The 21,486-nt window shown below is 53.1% G+C and overlaps 1 protein-coding gene across 15 annotated transcripts in view; it reads right to left on the bottom strand.

The window, feature by feature from the left end:
- COL13A1 (collagen type XIII alpha 1 chain) overlaps positions 1-21,486 on the bottom strand; it is a 158,038-nt gene that overhangs the window by 43,340 nt on the left and 93,212 nt on the right. For 10 of the 15 annotated variants that reach the window (XM_009214774.2, XM_021943396.2, XM_017962975.2 and 7 more), the window contains 5 exons: positions 20,640-20,666; positions 17,441-17,506; positions 13,373-13,480; positions 11,266-11,292; positions 10,443-10,478 (listed from right to left, as the gene is read on the bottom strand). In XM_009214774.2, the coding sequence (XP_009213038.2) occupies positions 10,443-10,478; positions 11,266-11,292; positions 13,373-13,480; positions 17,441-17,506; positions 20,640-20,666 (264 nt within the window). Of the gene's footprint in view, positions 1-10,442; positions 10,479-11,265; positions 11,293-13,372; positions 13,481-17,440; positions 17,507-18,670; positions 18,728-20,639; positions 20,667-21,486 lie in introns of all 15 variants that reach the window. The other 5 variants (XM_021943394.2, XM_021943401.2, XM_009214776.3 and 2 more) reach the window with 2 other exon arrangements.

Here is a 21,486-nt window from a genome sequence, read left to right as displayed (position 1 = left end):
TCCAGCAACAGGTGACTGCGGCCAGCCTGCTGCCACTTCCTCCATCTGAAGGCCAGCACTGTGGACGGGCAACACAGAGTGTGACAATCCTGCTCCCTGTCCAGCTGCCCCATTGGGTGTGACTGCTGTGGCTGCCAGGCCAGGCTGCAGTTCCCATAGGCTTAAAGGCAGAGGGGATCTGGTGTTCCCTGGCTTCCTTCTCAGCTGTCCACACTCTCCCTTTCCTGCCATCTTACAGGAGGTCCTGGTCCCTCCTTCTCCTTACCAAGGCTAGACTACTTCCACCCTCTTCCTCGGTGATGGGTCTTCCATGCAAGTGTCCAGTTAACCTCCCTAACACACAGGCTGGATAGCGAGACCCCTGCCTTAAAACATCCCTGGCCTGCTGTTGACAGTAGGAAAAGGACCAGGTTCCTGAGCATGACGTTTTGATCCCCGCTTCCTTCCTAGCCTCATCACCTGATATCATGGGGTGCATCAACTAGTTTCTGTGTCCCTGAAAACACCACCCGTTTCCACAGTTGTGTCTTTCTGCCATTTCTTCAACTGAAAACCCCTGCATCGTTTGGATTCTTGGTTGACAGAGCAGCCAGTGCTTGAGAACCCTGGGCTGCGCTGCCCTCGCACACTGACTCCTGCACCCCTAGGGGCCACAGATCCGAGGGCCTCTGAGTAGAGAGAGGCTCTGCCCTGTTTTCAGCCTGAAGAGGCTGTTTGATGGGAGTGGGGCCCTTTTATCTCTTCTATGAAACTTTTCGCTATCCCCTATTACCCAGTGCTGCATCCTCAATGCGGCAGGGACCACTTAGCGTTTGTAATCTGCACACACAAATTTACGTCTGCCTGAGATGGCTTCGCTTTTATCCTCTTTGGGCCAAGTCTCTAAATTCTACAAAAGGCCTAGAATCTTTAGTTCCCAATGCCAGAGCCCTCTCTCAGAATGACTCCACCAGTGACCCCTGAACCACAGGTGGGATGGCAGAGCTAAACTCAGGAAGTTACCACAGCTGAAAATCCAGAGCCCAAGGCCTGCCCTAGACATTAACTTCCTTCTTGTGGGACTGAGAGAGAAGGGCACAGCCACTTACTGCAGCTGCCATGTGTCTGCCCTGGACTGAAAAGCTTTACAACCTTCCTCTATTCCACCTCCAACAATCCCTTCCAATGTGGGAATGGATGTTATTCTCATTTCACAGGTAAGCTAACCGCGGCTCACAGAGGCCAGGTAAGATTGCCAAGGTCGTGCAGCCTAGGGCTTTGGATAGTTTGTTGTCCGTATGCCAAGGTGCTCACTTCTCTTGGCCAACCCAAACATCAGATGGACTGATGTTCTGTCTGCTTCCATCAAACAGCCTTAAAGCAGAGCAGAGCCCCTCTTTGCTTGGGGAAGGGGGTTCCTTAGGTCTGTGGCACATCAGAGTGCAGGGGTCGGTGTGTGGGGGCAGCTCAGCGCAGGATGCCCAGAAAAGCTCATTGCCTGTGTGCACAGCTGCCCTGCGGCCGGCAGAGGGCACGACAGTACCTCATCTGAAGTCTGGCTACTCCGGCCACAGCGGTCTCCAAGCCCTCTCAGTAGTACCAGCTGAGGGCTCCTGTCATTCTTTCCTTTGGAGGGCCCCCTGCTAACATTCTGAATGACTAAACCAGTTTGACTCAGTACAGAGGCCTCCACAGTCCTCTGGTGTGGGTGCAGGTGGGAGGTCAGCTTGGGAGTCCTTGACTATTCCGAGGCCCCCGTCATCCCTCTCTTCCACTTTCTCTATCTTTTCTCTTGCTTTCCCCCCAACGCCCCTGCCCTCTTCTTCCCACGTCCAATTCGGGGAGCTGGGCTGGGAGTGCAAGTGACCACGGATAAGCCACTTTCTCCCACTGGTCCAGGGTTCTTGGTTGCAAAGTGAGGTTAGATCAGATACCTCCTATCCACTGGCACTCCTGTCTCTTCCCACCCACCCCAGCCCTGTCTCTGCTCCCCTGCACGCCCTTTGGAAGGAGAGAGGCCAAAGCTGGAGAGGTGCCATTTGGCTTGGTTGGTAGCTCCAGAAAAAGGACCTGTGGAGTGGGAAGGGACTCTTAGCTTTGGTTAAAAATGCAGCTCTAGGAGCGGTCTCAGTGGGTCTCTGCTCTCCCCTCCTCCTACCCACAGGGGTGCTCCTGCAGGGAGGAGGTGGCGTCTGCTTCAAGCTTGTCTCTGGGCTTCTGTCTCCAATCCCAGAAGAAACTGTGCAGAGCAAAACCCCAGAGTGTGAGAGTCTCCAGGCTAATTGGGGTTGTCCTCAGCCCCTGTTGATGTGAGTGTGTAAAGACACAGTCAGGCACTCGGGGAAATCAGAGCCCCGGGAGCCTCCTCGGGAGGCAGCCCTCCTTGTTAGGGTGGCTGACCTTCGCCCCTTCCCTCCTCTCTGGGTCAATTCTCTTAATTCTGCAAATGACCCAGGCTTCCTTGATCCCCATCGCAGGGCCTCCGTCCCTCCCACCCCCTTGCTTGGCAGGAAGCAGGGGCGCCCCCACTGGCCTCCCCCAGCTGACCTCGCTCTGCTGCTCACTCCACTCTCATTAGGCTCACTCCCCAGGGCTTGTCTCTAGGGATCTGCCCCTGCCTGACCTCTGAACTGGGGAACGGGGCTTCTCCTAAAGCCAGAAACATTGGTTCCTGGAAGATGGTGAGGTGAGAGTCATTATCAAGGACTCCAGCATCGCTGTGGCCGGGGCCCATGTGCAGGAGGCAGGGGGAGGGAGTGGGGGTGGTTATTGCCCGAGGAGGATGGTGGCTCACCTCTGTTCAGAGGGCTGTTCCTTGGGGCATGTCTTTGTGCAAGCCTGTCTAGGGGCTCCTTCTTTTCTAATTCCCCTCCTAGGTTTTCCTGTTTAAAAAGTGTCTTAGTAACTGTGCTCAGTTTCCATCCACTTACTCATCACTGTCTTGGTTTTTGGAGGGCCTGGCTCACTTAGTCCAGTAAAGCCCACAGGCCTCGATTCACCTCCTTTACCTCTGCCTCCTCTTGTCTCCCCAGAAGGGACTCAGAGGTTCCTCTGGGGGCTCTCAGTCGCCTTACTTGGGCTGGAGAAGTGGGTGCTCTGAGCCTTACAAAAGGTCTCAGCCATGTGCATGGTGTGATGGCAGAAGCTGTGACTCCCGGGCCAACATCCAGCCACCCCACTGCAAGGCTGGCTTTTTAACCTCAGTGCCAAGAACCAATGCAGGAAGGAGTAGATTGTAGTCACTGTGCCTGAGAAGGCTCTAGGGGAGCACAAGTGGGTAGAGAGGCATTTGCTTTGAATGGCCTTGAAGGCCTGTCCCATCCCTGATTTTGAGGCTGCCACTCAGACTCCCCAGCTGGGCCCTGCCCCTGAACACCACACAGCATTGATAGGTCCTCTGTTCTGGTCCCAGATTCCAGGTGGGAGGATGCGTCCTTTACAGAGATGATGGAACGGAAGGGAGCTCCTTGGAGCATAAACCAGCCATGCTCTGCTCCTGTGGGAGTAGCCTCTTAATTGGCGATTTACTGTTTGTTGAACAAGCTGGGCAGCGACTTGGCAAGAAAGCACAGTCTAGAGGAAGGAAGGGGGCTTTAAGGTCAGCTCCCAGCCAAAGTCAGGCCAGGGAAGCACGGGGAAGTAAACGAAGTTCTCTAAGATTAGGCCTGGGTTCTGCTGCAGCCAGGTCTGGGTTGGAAGGCCCTGAGCAAATGCATCTGGTGGCACAGGCTCTTTGTTCTCTGTAACGGAGGAGGAAGGCCTGCCTGAGAGTGTGGGGAGTTTGCAGGGAGGGGGTGGAGGGATGGTGGTCGGCGGACGGCTCAAGCCTGAAGCCTGGACCAGGGTCTTTTCCCTAGGCCAGAAAAGCCAGGTGTGGAGGGCTAATGGTTTTCTCCCTGTAAAGAGTTCCCAGGTCTTCCTTCCGGGAAAAAGGCAGCTCAGTTCCCGCTTCCCTGCTCCAGCCAGCTTCCACACCAGAGAGGACCAGAACTGCGGAAATTCCAGGTCCTCTGGTAATTAGGGCCGGCAGGAAGTGATCCGGGGAATTACCGGGGTTGGGTGCCCCATTGAAGGCCAGGGCTTTGGAAGGGCAGCTGGCTTGTAATCTCAATTTGAGATCGGTTGATTTTGTAGCTAGTTCCAAAAAGAAAAGTCAGCTCTAATTAATCTTGGACTTTGGAGTGCATGAAAAACAGAGCCCAGAGTGCTCAGGGTGGGGGCTGGGGTCGCTTTAGTCTCCACAAGGTCTCGGATCAGAGGCCCAGATCTTAGTTTTCTTATCTTTTATGCGAATAGTCTGGATGTCCCCACTAGGATTTCATAGCTTTCAAAGAAAATGCTGTCCCCGCACTAGCAGGCTCCTGCATCTATGGCTTCCCTCTGCACGGAGCACTCAGTGGGAGTGGGAACAGCATGGGCTACTCAGGTCCTACAAGAGCAGGAGGGGTGCAGGAAGGTTTCAGGAATAGCTGTCGTGGAAGGTTGGGGCAAACTGCCTCCTCCAGGCTTTACTGGAGTCCTGAAACCATTCCAACTCCCTGGGGGACTCATTTGGGTGAAGTCAGTGCCAATGGGCAAAGCACTCCACTTCCTTAATTCTTTGGCAAGAGTAACACACCAAGTACACCCCGTTCTCTGCTGCGGACTCTGCAGACACTGCTCCCAGAGAGCCTGCAGGCTCAGAGAAAGACCTGAATCCAGCCTTCTCTTACAAGAACGAAAACAGCTCAGCTGCTACATCCTTTCCTTCCATTTATGGAGGGGTCTGGGGGAAGGTCTACTGGAAATCACCATGGCGTCCCTAAGGGCTGCTAAGAGGCAGATAGTAAAGTCATTCAGAGCAAGGCTTTGGGATCACACAGACCTGGCTTCTCTATTTCCTCGCTGTGGACCTTGGGGAAAATGGTCTCTGTGAACCTCAGTATGCTGGTCCATAAGTTGGGAATTGAGTGAAACCTACCTCACAGGGTCATTACAAGGATTCAATAAGTTCATGCATGCAAAGTGCCTAGTACATAGCCTGGCTTGTTGAAGAGGCCAGTAAGGTAGTTACAATTGCACGAGTTATCATTCTACAGAAATGTGTCCACCACATGGGCCCTTGCTCTGGCTGGCAGATCAGAATCCTCATGCCCTTTGGCTGAAGGATTGAGAAGGGGCAAGGAGAAGGGCCAGCACGGCCACAGAATGAAGGCTGAGATGGCCGGGTGCATGGGTTCTGTCCCCATGCCCTTCCCCAGCCCTCTAGCCATCTCATCATAGGGCCCATCCCATCTCCTCCCCAGGGCATCCCTGTTTCTGGAGAGCCCCACTGGCCTCCAGGAGGGGTAGCTGCAGTTGCAAGCAGCTCTAGCCTGAAGCCCTCATGTTCCTCCTCTGGTCTGAAACCCACAGCCTGAAAGAGGGGAATGTGTGTTTCAGCCATGGTCCTTCATGCAAACCCTGAGGCTTAACATCCAGACCACCACAGACATCAAACGCGCCCCCAAAGTGAGACAAACAGACCAGCTCTGATGTACTTAGAGATAAGCTCTCACCAGGTTTTGTGATCCACATACAATCTGACAATACTCGTCAATCCTCTTGACAGAGAGCCAAGGTTGTAATGTTTTAAACACGCTTTGCATCTTGCAACATATTTAAAGTAGATCAGTGTCATAAATTTGGATCAAATAGATACCACATGGGTGCACAACAATACTCACAGTCTCTAGGCGGGAGGGCTGGCTCCAACTGGGGCATGGGGGCAGCACAGGGGCCACTGACCACACTGGGCTTTTATCTCAAGGAACTGGTGGAGAAGCCTACCTTGTGGGTCTGGCTGGCCTTTCAGAGGATGCCAGGCCCAGTCCAGCTGCTGGGGATGGTGGTGGACATTAGCAAACTTCATAGGCTGAGAGCCTATGGTGTCAGAAAGGTGTCCGTCCCTCCAAGTGGGTCAGATCTCTGGGGTGAAGCAAGGAAGCTCACGTTGGGGCCCATCAGCTACCCCACAGGTCCTGCTCACATCCTGACCTCAAGAGGCAGTCACATGGCCCCTGTCTCAGCTTGGCATCCCCAGCTGCTGGCACTGTTCCTCCCCAGGGTGGTGGGGGAGGCCAAACTCATCTTCCCAGTCCCTGAGACCAAGCCACCCTTCATGTTAGTGCCTCCTCTCTGGGCCTTACTCCAAGCAGAGAGCACAGCATGGAGGAAAGAATTAAAGAGAGGACTGATGGGCAAAAGAAGGGAGGTGGGGGAACAGCCCTCCACATCCCAGAGAAACCATTAGTAGGCGGAGGTTGGGAGGGTTGGTCTGTGCAGTTAGCTTAGCCTGGGGTGAGTCCCCTGAGCAGACATTCAACTTCTGCACCAGGGTGCAAAGACAGACTGGCCACAGGGCTTGGACTGATGAGGCCTGGTTTCTAATTCCAGCATGGCTGTTTACCAGCTGCGCAACCTTGGGCCAAGTATTAACCTTTCTCATTTATACAATCAGGATAATGAGCTCTAACCACTGAGCCATGGTAAGAACTGAATAAGTTTGAAAAAATGAACTTTCTAAAGTAGAGATGTGAAATATTGCTGTACTGCCCAAAGATGAAAAATCACTTCATCACAAGATTCAGAGGGGAACAAACTTCTGCCTGACCATGGTGATCACTAGCGTCAAGACATTTGTCATCCCGGTGAGGCTGGGGCAATGGGAGAGGCACTTGTAGCCTCCCAAGGAATGACCTCAAGTCCTTGGTGACGGGCCGTCTGCTGCTGGTCACAGTTCCCAGTGCCAGCCCTCTGGCCTTTGGTGGACTTGGAGGCAGTGGAGAGTTGGTGGCAAGATAAGGGTCCCAGCAGATAAAGGCCAGCACAGAGGAAAGGGTGCCCAGACCAGCCATGGGTTGTTGGCTTTGCAAGGCTAGTGGCTCCAGTGGCACCTACTGAAAAGACTCAGTGATAGGTTGGGAGCGGTGGAGGCAACGGGAACCTTCTAGTGACCCAGAGAGGCGGTGATGGGGCATGATGGCCTCACAGCCCCTCCAGATTCCATGAGAAGAGGCCACTGGAGAAGAGCAGAGAGGGTGGTTTGGCAGAGAAAGAAGGGCTGGGAGGCAAGAGTCCAGCACGAAGGGGAAGGGTCTTCTCCTCAGTGCCTCGTGAGACCTAGGAGTGGGGATGCTTCTGACAAGCCCTGGATGTGGACGGAGAAAAGGCGTGGACGAAGGTTCAAGGAGACAGAGCCTCCTCTCAAGGTCAGGGCTCAAGGCTCAGAGCTGCTCCTCTCTTAAGGGTATGAAGCCACCTCTGTCCCCATGAAGCTATGGCTTCCCTGAGCTGGCAGGGATTTTAATCCAGTCTCCCAGCTGATATAGAGACTTCTCTAAACACATCCTGGACCAGTCATTATCTAGCCTCTAATTGAACACCTCTGGTGACCAGAACTCCCTCCCACCTTCCCAAGGCATCTGGTGATTAGGAAGCTCCCTCTTCTGGAGCTGGAATTGCTCTTCTCGTAGAGTTTATTCATTGGCACTTGCTCTACTTCTAGTCATGCAAAAGAAGTATGATCCTCCTTCCGCACTAGAGCAGGGAGGCTCTGAGCAAATCTCCCGCGTCCTGGGGACAGGAAGTGCTCCCCCATCAGCAGGGCTACACTGATCTTCTCTGCAAATTCAATGTAGCCTAGGTTAAGTGTTTCTTCCTACAGTCTGAGTCTAGGATCGCCACTCTCCCGGGACAGGCCCTCTAGCATCAGGACACCCTAACCCCAAGCAGAGGATTCTCCGTACTCAGGACAGCAGACCCCATGCCCCTCTCTGGATGAATCAGTCTTGCAGTTTGCAGCAGAATGCAGACATCTGTCATGGTATAATGCCAGCCAAGGGCATCGCCGTGATGCCTGGAGACCCTCTGCTGCCCTGCAACTCCTTCACAGCTTGAAAGAGCTGGCCCGGCTGCTAATGAAAAACCGACCCCGCGTTGCACCAGGAGGCAGTAAATTTTATGAGTCTGTGTGAGTGGATAGAGGCAACTGCGGGGGCTGATTTCCACTTCCTGATACAATACAAATGTCTTAGTTTATATAGAACTAATTAAAGATCTCTCAGGTCTTGCCATTTCATTCACCAGGCACCCATAAAGCCATGTGGTTATGGCAACCTCCTGACTGCAGCGTGCGAGGAATGTGCTTTGCAGGGAGTGATTCTTCCCCTTCCAACATTTCTGCCCCTCTCCTGCTGCTGCCTTTCCTTCCTGCCTCTTTTCTCCTCTTGGAAGGCTCTAGCAGCTTCCCAGCCAGGGTCTGGAGGGCAGGGTTGTGTTCTTTACAGCAGGTGGCACCATGGGAAGGACCCAGACCTGGAACTGAACTCCTGCTCTGCCACTTATGAGCCAGGAGACTTTGGACAATCTCCAGTGCTGTAGTTTGAATGTATCCCCTATAGCTCTTGTGTTGGAAACTTAATCCCCAGTGCAACAGTGTTGAGAGGTGGGACCTTTAGGAGGTGATTAGATTATGACAGCTCTGTCCTCGTGAATAAATTAATGTTGCTGTCATGGGAGTGGGAGTTATCACGGGTTAGTTATTGTGGGAGTGAATTAGTTATTGTAAGAGTGGGTTATTGTGGGAGTGGATTAGTTATCGTGGGAATGGGTTTGTCATTGCAGGAGTGGGCTAGTTATCATGGGAGTGGTTTAGTTATTGTGAGAGTGGGTTAGTTATTGTGGGAGTGGGTTGGTTATCATGGAAATGGGTTAGTTATTGTGGGAGTGGGTTAGTTATCGTGGAAGTGGGTTAGTTATTGTGGGAGTGGGTATGTGATTGCGAGAGTGGGCTTGTTATAAAAGCAAGCCCAGCCTTCTCTTGCTCGTGTTCTCTCGCCCTCTCCTGCCCTTCCACTGTCCACCACGGGATGACACAACAAGAAGGTCCTCACCAGATATGGGCTCCTTGACCGTGGGCTTCCCAGCCTCCACAATGGTAAGAAATAAGTTTCTTGTCTTTATAAATTACCCAGTCTGTGGTGTTCTGTTATAGCAACATGAAATGGACCAAGACACACAGTTTTCTCATTTTTAAAATAGGAGAATAGTCATACCAGCCTCACAGAGTGCTTTTAGGGCTAAAAATAATGCAGTTTGTGTTGAAAGACAGTGCCTGGACCATAGTATGTGTTCAGTAAGTAGTGACTACCATAAAATTATTATTGCTATTATAGTTATGGTAATGACTGCTTCTGGGTCTTTGCTCAAATTGTTTACCTATCTAAAATATTGTTTCCATTCATATTTTCTGGTTGAAGGCCCACAGTGGTAGATTAAAAATGGCCACAACCGGGCGTGGTGGCTCACGCCTGTAATCCCAGTATTTTGGGAGGCCGAGGTGGGCAGATCACGAGGTCAAGAGATTGAGACCATCCTGGCCAACATGGTGAAACCCCGTCTCTACCAAAAATACAAAATTTAACTGGGCGTGGTGGTACGCACCTGTAGTCCCAGCTACTCAGGAGGCTGAGGCAGGAGAATCACTTGAACCTGGCAGGCGGGTTTTGCAGTGAGCTGAGATCGCGCCACTGCACTCCAACCTGGTGACAGAGTGGGACTCTGTCTCAAAAAACAAAAAACAAAAAACAAAAAAACAAGGCCACAAATGCTTTCTACTCCTCCAATGAACAAGTAGAGCCTAAGACTCTTCCCACACCAATAAGACATTAGAAAATGTGATACAAGCAGATATGTGACAAGTCTTTATGCACTGGGACCTGCCCATTTTGAATGCTGCCCTGGATCTGCTGTGCTGTAAGGAAGTCTGTCTAGCTTCCTGGAGGATAAGAGGCCATGTGGAGAACAGGGGCCCCCAGCCCACAGCCAGCATTGACCACCAGACATGTGAATGGGGCCATCTTGTCCCCTCCCATCCTTCTAGCTGTCATTTGGTGTGACTGCATGAGTGAGCCCAGGTGAGAATAGCAGAATTCCCAGACTGTCAATCCACAGAATTGTGACAGAGAGTCAGTAAACTTGGAATGGTTTGTTACACAGCAATAGATAACTGATACCTCCACCCATTCATCAAGGTTGAGTTCTCAGGCTGTCTTCTCCCATAATATTTCCCAAACTTCTCTCAATCTGAAATTTGTCTCTCCATCTCCTTTAATTACGCCATGCCTTGTGACAGTAGCACTTAATAAAGTCTGCCTTCACTGGGGTTATTTGTGCAGGAGTGCTTCTGACTCTCTGGCCCGTGAGAGCTGGACCCCTCCATGTCCTACATCCTTGCTCAGCACAGAAAGAACTCTGCCTAGCTGGATCCCAGTAATCTGGCTCCCACTTATCAGGCCCTCGGGGGGCCAGTGAGAACCTGGCCTGCCTCTGTACAGGCACAGCCATCTAGGTTGGAAGGGAGAGACCCTCTTGGGTTTGAGGTCCAGTAGGCCACTGCTTTGTCCAAAGTCCTGCCCCACTTGGATCCTTCTCCTCCATCTTACCTTCCGGCCGTGGTAGCCCTGGATCCCTGGGTCTCCCTGGGGAAATAAAGAGAAGGCTATTAAAGAGGTTTTCCCACTGCCAAACTTTGACTTGTGCCGTTCCCCACGCAATACCATCCCTCTTCCTCTCAATGACTCCAAGCCCCACTGCCCCTTCAACATTCATCTCCAGGTTTCCTAGGAGCAACAGCTCTTAGCTTCCTCTGAGGCCAACATAGATTGTTCTACTCTTGAGAACCAGCTCCACTTTGCAGAGGCTGAGGAATGGTGGGAAGAGTCACTTGGGTAGGGACCCAGGAGACCTGATTCCACTGAACATGGACAAGCCACTTTCCCCCAGGGCTCTCAGCTTCTGCATGTATAAAATAGTTGGGCACAATCAGTGCTTGGCATCTTCTTGTCCCCAGAGCCCCAGGGTCCCCAGCTTCAAAGGGAGAGCCTGTTTGACATTGTGGGCTTCTGGGTGAGGGTTCTCTGGAGACTGGATGACCCTAGAGGTCTCTTCCGATTCTGACACCTCATAAAACATTATTCTATTTGGATATTGTGACGGTGTTCTGGGCATGAGCTTAGTTTCCAGCTAGACACTATGCTCCTCAGATGGTGGACTGTGCCTTCAATGCAGGCCCGTAGCACTTGCTTCATTGGCCTGGGCACACAAGAAGTGAAATTCTTGTTGAAATCAAATTAGTTCCTAAGAGGAGGGTGGTGTTTTGGAAGTGGGTCAAGCTTGATCCATCTCTCAGCTGAGATCCCTCTCTGCTCCTGCCTCAGTCAGGGAATTCTCCCACCTGTTCAACACATCACCCGGAAGGACACTCACCTTTGGTCCAGGAGGCCCAGGTAAGCCCTGTGAAAGCAAAAAAAAAAAAAAAAACAAAAGGTGAGTAGAGCTGGTTTCCACTGGTAAATGGTTGGGGCTAGCCATACTTACAGTGGACCCTAGGGGCAGAGTAGCCCCCAGTAGCTATGGCAAGAGAATAGGCATGCTAGCCAACAGCGATAGCGGACCCCAGAAGGGGATCTGAAACCTGCTGAGGGCACGTGGGGATAACAGGCTTATGTCCCTCTTTGCAGCCATGTGGGCGCCGTGGGCAACTCTGCTGTGCTCGCCCATGGAAAGTAGGTCAGCGGCATCATGCTAAATTGACAGTGTGGTTTGGTCCAGATCCTCATTCACCCACCTCCTAATTGGAACCCCTCCCTAGAAAGCTGGCCTTGCCCAGCAGAGCCTTGGTTTTGCCCTTGGTCCTGCCTGCCGGCGGAGGAGCCCTCTGTCTCCTTCTGCCCAGGGTGCTGTGGGCATGGCAGCTGGCCACAGTGAGGTGGTGTGAGTCGAGGGAGAGGCCAGGGAAGGCTGGCTCCACCGCAGCCTTGGGTGTAGGTGTGGACAGCAAACGTGGGCTGGAGAAAGCCATGATGCCTGAGTCTGGTCTGTTGCAATTGGTTTAAGAAACATGCTCTCTGGTTTTCTTTTTTTGGTTGTTGTTGTTGTTATAAACAATCTAACAAAGAAAGCCACCTGGCTTGGGTTCAGTGAGTGAGAGCCCAAAGTGTTAGCAGGGGGGTGGGTGGAAAGGGCAGTGGTCAGCAAAAAGTGAATTCTGAGCGCTTTTTGGTTTTCTTGCCTTAGTTTGGTTCCGTTTCCTAAGTTTCCCTTCCTTTCAGGTTTTCCCATCTGAAAACTGGTGGAAATAAGACTAATCCCCCCTCTGTGGGGTGCTGGGGAGAAATTGTGGAAAAATTAAAAATTCATTGTAGGGGTCAAGCATTGCAGGGGTCATTGTGCTGGCCTTCCCAGCCAAGGTGGGTGCCCTGTTCGGCCATAGCTATGGCCCAGCCCAGGGAGACCCTATAACAAGCTTCGAGATTGAAAGCTGGGCAGCCAAGGGGCCCAGACATGCAACCAGGCCATCTAGAATGTGGCCGTACACACGGAGTGCTATTTGTTGGGGACATCTGGCCTCTGGGATTCCACCTCTGGGACTCTATTCCAGCAAAACTATCAGAGATGCGCACAAACATTATGTTTCTTTGTCTATGTTCCATTCTTTTCACAATGAATTTATGGTGCTTTTGTCATAAGAAGGAAAAACAGGTTTTGTTTTGGTTTTTCTACCACATGGGAAAAACATTATTTAAAAAGCATTTTGCCCTTTACCTGCCTCTCCAATAACATTAGTCTTATGGGTGGGAGGAAGACCCGTTTTCTCTGAAGTCCAGGTACCCACTGAATTATTCTGTCCTGGGGCTTTGTTGTATAAATTGGGCTGAGAAAGAGTGGAGTCTTAGCCAGGGCTTGAACATGGGTGACTTGGTGACCACTGGGCTTGACCTGTCACTTGAATGTGGTCCAGCCTGAAGGGGTGCCAGTTGGCCTCTCTGGAGTCCTCCAGGCAGTGGCCCTGCAGGCCCTGCAGGCTTGATGCATCCTCAGGCTTGGCGCAGGGCTCTTGGCTGACTGGGCCTTCAGCTCAGCTGGCAGGTGGCCCAGCAGTGTGAAACCTGCACACACCCCTGGAAGTCTTGTTCATTGGGGTGCCAGGTAGTCGGATGACCCCTCACTACCTCCTTCAAAACCCACTGCCCCTGACTCAGGTTTTCCTAAGGGGCTCAGGCATAGCCATCAGAAGTGCCCTTGGGAATTCTCTTTCCAAATTCCTCTCTGCTGGGGCTGGGAACGGGGCAGGTCGTTGGCGGTCTCCTCCCTGGAAGGCAGCGGACATGGCCCAGGCTGTGTTTCAGAGCCAGAGTGCAACGGGTGGTGAGTGTGCTGGGGATGAATAGCCCCTTGCATGGTTCACCCACATCCAATGGCCCTGCCAAGGCATTTCTGCTTTTTGTAGGGGACCCACTGCCTATTCAAGGTTTGGAGGTTTCCAGAGAGTTCTTGGGACAAGTCTTGAAGGAGAGAGGAAGGGAATACTTACGGGTGGCCCCATGGGTCCTGGCAGTCCTGGGTGCCCCAGAGGTCCACTTGGTCCAGGGGGGCCTGGGGGCCCTGGTGGACCTTGGATGCTGGCTTGGCTCTGTTCACCCTGAGGTTCATGGAAACAAATGTTAGAGGGAAGGCCCCCAGAGCTGCAGACCAGCCCCCACCCTCAGGCCATGCACCCGGTGAAGGCCTGCTGTGATTTCTGCTGGGAAGGCAGTGGTGGTGGGGGGAGGAGGGGGCGGCATGTTGGTGATGATGCTGTGGTAGTGGTGATGACATGCAGCAGCTGGTGGCAGTGAGAAGAATGCCAAGATGTTAGATCCCTGAAGGTGGGGCTTCCAAAGAGGACTGGCTGCGGAGAGACATTCTGTGGGGGCAGAGGCAGAGGAGCAGGTGGGAGACAGCCCCTGGCCCAACCAAAGGCCTGCTCCCAGCCTGGCTAGATAGCTTGAATCTTCAGCCTGGGCCTGCCTGTGTCACCCTCCCTGTGTGGCGAGGCACAGGTCTCCCTAAGCCCCAGCCTCTCAGCCGTAGAATGGAAACAATAGCCCCCGTTTCCTGTCTCAGCTTTTTGCTGTCTTTGACTGTCTGACCCAGAGGATCAAATGGGATCCTTAGGTCAAAAGCCCATGGAATTTTGTTTGGCTCACTAAACAACGGAGCAAGAGACTTTACGTACAAAATTTGAATTGGTGGCTTCTGATGAAACACTGGGAACCCTGGCTGTGCTGGGCCCACATTCCTACGTCCAGGGAGTGGCTGCCCGTTAAGTGGGGCCTGAGTTCTCCGGCTGCTTTTGTCCTCTCCCTCCTAGCCCTTCTCTCACACAGCCTGCTTCTGTTACTTAGGTGATCTGCCTGGCCTCGGAGGGCAGTTGAGCCTGCAATCTTTGGTTTCATTGAAAGAGTTTAGAAGTTGTGTGGAAATGCTTTATGCTATGTGGGGAGGCTGTTCTGAGCCCAGCCTTCCCACCATACCTGTCCCCAGGATGGACTGTGAGCCCAGGGAGGTAGGGATAGCATCATGATCCCCCAGGAGGAGGAGACGGCCTAGTGCACGTGACCCAGATCTCAGGGCTGGGGCAACACAAAGTCATCTTAGATCTAAACCAACCCTGGCTCCTTGGTTTGTTATTTTCTAAATGACCTCTCTGGGATCAATCTGGGCTTAGCTCTTGTGAGGAGGGGCCCATCCCTGCAGATGGGCTGAAGCAGAACCTCCTGGCAGGTGTGGGAGCTCCAGGGTAGAGGCTGGGGGATGCAGGCGGCCAGAGTTCCAGGCCGGCCCACCTTTCTCAGAGGATCTCAGCAAGGCCCTGTGACACACCGGGACTCCTGCTTCCCCATGTGAGGAAGGCAGCTGATGACGCTTGCTGCAAACTCTAGAGGGAAGTGGTGGTCATAAATAGGAGAGCACAACCTGGGAATGAGAAATGTAAACTTTCAGCAAGACCTGCTTGCACCATCTTTTGACTGGAAAACCTGTGGGCGGATGGCATCTCGCAGTGTCACTCTGGGGCCTGGGCCCTATCCTGCCACACCCTCTGAGAAGCCACTTTAGGGCTCAGGGTGTCCATGGCAGAGGAGGCAGGTGCTGAAATCACTTTGGCGGCTGCCGTGACTGCAGGTCCCCCACCCAGCTGCATGTTGGTTGTCGATAAGTCTCAGGTGTCAGTGTTTCTTCTGAACCGAGAAAGGCTTCACTAAGCCTCAGGCCTTAAGAGGGGACCAGTGCAGCCTCCTTTTCAACCACATTAAATCTGGTTCCGCTGCTTGGGTCCCAGAACCTCCTCGGAATCCTGTACTTTGTGTGTTTATATTTTTCATGGGTTTTCTACATTCACAAGATGGGGGAAGCTTAGTCTCAAGAAAACTCCTGAGGTCCTTTCTGACTGTGAAATTCTAGAATCTTCACAACGTCAGAAGTCTTATGTTCCAGAAGTGAAAACTGAGACTCCAAGAAGTTGAATTCCCTGATCAAAGTCACATGGGAATTCAGGGTGGCGCCAGGACCCAAAGTTGGAACAGCAGACTCTTCCTATTCTTTCCAAGTAAGCCCCCAGCAAAAAGGGCTCACTGTCTACTCTTTCTGCATGTTGGAAATGACCTCCAGCACCATCTGCCAAGCACATCGTATCTCATATAAAGCTTCCTTTTTCAATGACTCTTAGTCCCGATGTTTAAGCGGCTTGCAGAGTCTGTAAAATCAATACTGGCTTGTTGATAGAAAATGGACAAGCATTTTTATGTCCCATAGTGGCTGAGAGCATACAAAAACCTGATTCTGAAGGCAGAATCTGCAGCAGGCAGCTCAGAGGTGCCTCCTCTTCTTTCTCTACTTTGGAAACCAGGTCAGGGTAGCACAAAAAGTTCTGGCTTAACCACCTCTTGCTCCTGAAAAGGAGGCAGTAACATGCAGTGGCCTGGATGGGATCCTGCACCCCTCTCGATTTCTGCCTTTGCAAAGCAGGGGATAATGAGGTGGCTCTTGTGGGGAATGCATGGGATAATTTGCATAGAATTCTCACAACAATGCCTGGAACCTAGCGAGGGCTCAACAAAGAACAGCTGATACAACTAAGGCAGGGAGGGCGGTCGCTGTTGGGGTCCAGGAGAATGGCTATTCTGAGAGTGTGGACTCAGCTCTCCTGGAATGGGGTCCGGCACAGGCTGGGGTGGGTGACAGAGGTGGGCCTGGTGCTTCGGAGCTGCCAGTGGGCCTCCTGAGTAGCCAGGCTCCGGTGAGTGCTCGGGCACACGGAGGCTCTCGAGGATTTGGCCAGGCGTAATGTGATATGTGGCCTGTAGGCTTGGGTGGCACTGGAGTCACGTGTCCCTCTGTATTTTTAGCCGTTAATTGGAGGGATTTTTCAGCCTTGTTCAATCAGGTGCCTGAACATCCAGGACCTTGGGCTCCTGACTCCTGAGTCAGGCCGGATGGTTGCTTAAGGCTCTACAGTCAGGCTTGTAGACAGCAGCTCAGAGCCCTGCCACTGCTAGCATCCCTGTGCCAGGCGGGGGACCCAGTGCAGCATGAGAAAGGTGAGGAGCACGGGGGCAGCCACGGGCCACCTGGCCTGGAATCAAGCTGTGATCTCTTGAAGAGCAGAGGCCAGATGGCTTTGTTCTTTGTGATCTGCTCCTATCCCAGCCCCCTTGGGTTAGGAAGGCAGAAAGAAGGAAGCACTTGCTCACCATGTGGGTTGTGGACTACATTCCCTCCACAAATGCCCTTGCTCCCCAAACTCAGGTTACGAGGGATCAGATGCTAAGCAGTCTGCATTTCTAAGCAGAGAGGAGGTAGGTCCAGCTGAGAGAGCCCTGGATGTGGGGTCTGAAGACCTGACTTCAATTTCAATTCTGCTTCAAGGCCAGTTTCAGTTCTGCCTCTTACTGTTAGTATAACCTTGGGCAAATCAATTCACTTCTCCGAGCCTCATCCTTGTCTCCAAAATATGGATAATAGTAATAATAACGGCTAACAATTATATCTCTTAAACTGTGCCAGGAACTATTCCAAGTGCTTTACATATCAACAACAGCCCTGTGAAATAGACACTGTTATTATCCTTATTTTATAGATGAGAAAGCTGGGACACAGAGAGGTCAAGTGACTTTCCCCAAATCACACAGCTAGTAACAGGCAGAGAGACTGGGTACAAATCCCTGCTCTGCAATGTACTGGCTGTGTGACCTTGGCAACTTGGTTAACCTCTCTGAGCCTTGATTTCCTCGTCTATGAAATAAGGATGATCATGCCTAATTCATAAAACTGTTGGTGAATGAAATATAAGCAGGCCTGCGAACTGGGTAACAGGGTGCCTGGCACACACTGACAGCTTTTGTTGGTGGCTGTTGTGAGTAATCATTGTGTGGTGATAGTTGTGGGTCTTCTGGGTCCTGTGTGTTGTGTATTTCCATGTCTATGGTATACGTGGGCCTATTTTTGTCTAATTTAATTTTGCTGAATTAGAGTGAGGTTCTGGCTTTGTCTGCAGCCCCAGCAGGCTTGCCAGGCCCCTTGGGAAAGCCACACATGGTCTGGACAAACGGGAGGTGTCTACCTGGAATGTCCGCCTTTTTATGACCGGGGGTGGAGCCAGTCGCACTGAATTGAGGAGAGGCAGCAGCTGAGGAGAAAGATGAGTTGGAGGGCCAGAGGGCAAAGGCCAAAGATCACAGGTATTCAGATCGATGCCAAAAGTCGCCAGGAGGGCAGGGCGGCCAAGAGGGACCGGAGCAGAGGAAGAGAGAAGAGAGATTAGCGTGCACATGAGGAGTGGGAGGGAAGGAGTGGACAGGGCACTCTCATGGCTTGAGGGTGCAGAGCGGAGCTTGCCCTTGAATGGCACAGCCGTCCCTTGGGAGGAGTTGTGGCCCTCAGTCCACACCCGGCCTCGGCCTCCAGGTCAGAGTTTGGGGTGTTGACCAGCAGCCCCCGGAATGGGACAATGGCCCCCCATGGCCAGGCTTGCCCTCCGTGGCCATGCTGGGCTGCAGAGGCTGCTGGACATGCAGCCCAAAATTGCACTGCCAGCCCCACCCATCCCTGCTTGGTGGACAGAAGGGAGCCAACTCAGAGGGTCTGGCCAGGGAACCACTGGGCCCGTGAAATTGGTACTTGAAGTTGGGCTGGTGTGCGGCTGGTGGGTTCTTTTTTTGGTTGAGCAAGAAAGGCTGGTGTCAGCGCATCTGGGGAGGGTGGTCAAGGACAGTGCCAAGCCCAGCTCCCCGGGAGTTGAGCTGGCTGAGGGTGCGGCCAGTATGGGCACATGCTAAGTGCTGCTGAGGGCTCACCCTGGGGCTGCAGGGCCTGGAAAATAGAGGCTGGGCAAAGATATCTCCAGAACGCTCAACCATGTTTTTGCGGGAGGCAAATTGCAGTCATATTATCTAATGTGATTTTCATTTCTGGAAATTCTTGCAGCTTCTAGTCCCTCTACCCATTGAAGCTGAGCAACCCATGGTTTTAGGAGGCCCTTAGAGCCCATGTGAAAACAAAGATGGCATATACTGTCATCAGCTGCTTGTTTTTGAAAGTACTTAAATCACACAAGACTCCTGGGATGAGTGTTAAGAACCAGGAGCTGTTTGGGCTGCGAATGTGCCCAGCTGGGGATCGGGAGCCCAAGTGTGGCCTTTCCAGGTCACAGCTGCTGCCTTCTTGGACAGTCGTTGCACACAGACCTCCACCCGCTCCCGCTGCCGGGGCCTGGGGATGTGCAATGTTGGGCTGTATGTTCAGGAAGCCTCTCAGTGGAGAGGGGCCCGGAGACCTTCCAGAACCTACAAACCTTCAGGGCAATTATCTGGCTGGAGCGCAGAGCTGCTGGCATGCTGCTTAGGCACTCCTAGTTTGGGAGGGGATGGAGGTGGCAGAGACAGGGCGACAGGGACCGTGATGGGAGAGCCCACAGACACCAGCTCCCCTCCTCCCCACCCCTCTCCTCTCCCTCCGTGGGGAAACCACAGGCTGGAGTGGAGGAGGGGCCACCTGGATCTCTTGGTGTCTTCCAGGCCTCAAGACCTGCCACCCCAACCCTGCCTGCAGACCCCTTGGAAAGCCAACAGATCTCTAGAAGCCCCCTGATTTTCTACCCTCTTCTAAATCAACTTGCTCTCCCCCTCAGCTGGGACCCCAAATCTACTCCCCCACCCCATGCCTGACATGTTCCCCAGAATGCCACTGTCATGAGGCCAGGCTTCACTGCACCCTGTGGCCAGGGGTCTTCTGCAGCCTTCTGTCACTGTGCCCTTCCCTTTCCTTGTGTTGGGCTGAGAAGCAGAGACCCCTGCTCCCACCCCACCCCAAGCGCTCACTGAGGACGGGTGAGACACTACCAAAGCGTCTGCAGTTGTGTTGTCTTTTGTGCCGGGGGACGTTGTCTTTCTTTCGGGTAACATAACAATCCTGTGAGCCTATCGTTTCAAATAAACACAGCTGACCTTCTATTATTGTATCAGGATCAAGCTGGCCGGAACACAAGGGCCCCTGCATCCCTGGAGCACATGCCGCTGACGGGCTGCCTTCCTCAGCCCGGGCCTAGCACCGCCGCAGCCTTAAACCCATCCCAGCCTCTCACGTACCAGACTCACAGTGGTTCCCTGGCCCAGGAACCCAGACCTCAGGTCTGCCTTCCAGCCTCCTGAGGATCTGGGCAGAGGCTAGGCCCTGCTAGCATGGCCCTCCTGACGGCCTTCTAGAGTCAAGCTGACGCTGAGCTCCGGCTTATGTCTGTCTCCACTCCCCAAATCCCACCAGCCGGACCTGCATGGCAGGGGTGGGCAGCCAGGGAAGCTGAGCACCATGGGGCACATGACAGAGGGGAGAGAGGCCTAAAGATGCTCATCCTCCATCCCAGACCTGGGAGCAACGAGGCCAATCCACAAAATGAGGGGCTTTTTTTTTTTTTTTTTTTTCTGGGCCTAGCTCACTGGGGCTCCTGCTGGAGGAAGCTGTGCGTATCTTGCTCTCCCCTGTCCCAAGATCGACCCTGCTGCTGGAACACAAGTTTGAAGATTCCTAACAGGACAACAGCAGTCTTTTGGGTTCTGTTTCTTGGGGTGGAGCAAGGAAAAGGAAGGAGGAGGCAGGGTGGGCAGAGGAAGCATCTCAGCCTGAAATCCCCAGCCTGCTTGGAGAAGGGCTTCCTCTGTTCTCAAACAGGCCAAGGAGAGACTTTATCCTTCAATTGCTACAGTCAGTCCCTGATTATCTCCCATCATCGAGGTTTGGATGTGAAACACCATCATCTGATACAATGACTAATCGAAAAGTCCCATTTTTTTGGCCATGGCTAGGCTGCCGGACATCACCCCCACCGCCACACACACACACACACACACACACACACACACACACACACCCACTTGCACACACATGCTGGATGGGTGGGGAGTCGGACTCACACAAGCCACGCTGCCATAGAGGGCCATGTGCAGAGGAGCCACAGAGCCCCACACGAAGCAAGAGACTCCAACATACTGAGTCGGCCGTACGTACAAAGGGGCAGATGTACAGACATGCACGGATGATGAACAGCTCCATACAGCCCATGGCCAGAGAGACACATCAGCTGCTCCCAACAGACGCACTGCCGCCCCAAACCCCTCTTTCTGACTGCTGAGTGCAGAGGGCACTGGGGGCTCCTGTTCCCCCACGATCCGTTAGGAACTGGAGACCCCAGGGAGATGAGGCTGAGCTGGGGGCTGTGCCCCAGGGATGGATCAAAGGGCCTTGCTCAATTTTAGGGGTTCACTTACCCGGTGTGGGTACTCTCCACACTGACCCTGGGAAGGAGAGAGAAGGGAAAGGGGGTGTTAGGCACTTGTTGGGGGTACCTGTCTCTCAGGGCACCCCCAGAACTTCAGGACATGTCACACATCTCACCACTCACCAGCCCTCCTGCTCTAGCTTTCGTTTGAGCCCTCTGAGGCAGGAGAACTAAGTCCCTCCCTTGCCCCTGGCTAGCAGCAGGGAAGAAACTTCCAGGGCCTGTCTGGAAGTTGCCCCATGGAGCCTAGGGGCGGAGCTTCGCCTTACACCACTTGCCATAATGGCAGAGTCGGGAGTTATGCCCCATGCCTGGCTAAAGGTTGACCCTCTAGACAGGCCCACCAGACAGCCCTGAACAGAAGCCACTGGATGGGAGCAGCTGGCACCATGGGGGCCCCCAAGCCACCTTCTCTGAGCTGGGAGCACCAGGCCCCTGTACCAGTGGCCCAAAAGCAAGCACAGCAGAGTCTCTATCAGAAATTCAACAAGACAGAGAGGGCAGGAGGCCAGGCCAGTGGTTGACAGATTGATGCCTCAGAATCCCAGAGGCTCACAGAGGCGTCAGGGAACACCATGGGGTGACAGCTGGGAGGGGCCCAGAAACAGGCTGAAGAGGGCCAGGCTCCAGGAGGACCCCTGGAAAAGGATGTCACCCAGGCCAGGCTCCAGGAGGACCCTTCACTCCAAGAAAAGGATGTCACCTGGAGCGGCGTCAACTGAATCTATTATGCGGCACCTCGGGGGCTTTCCTGGTTCTGTCAATTAAAACTAAAGTTTGAAAATAACCACTATTGACCCCTTTCTACCGACTGGGAGACCGTTTCCTGAGATGGA

The sequence above is a fragment of the Papio anubis genome, chromosome 11, assembly GCF_008728515.1.
Source record: "Papio anubis isolate 15944 chromosome 11, Panubis1.0, whole genome shotgun sequence".
In the NCBI taxonomy this organism is placed as follows: Eukaryota; Metazoa; Chordata; class Mammalia; order Primates; family Cercopithecidae; genus Papio; species Papio anubis.
This window is presented reverse-complemented; position numbering and strand designations above follow the sequence as displayed.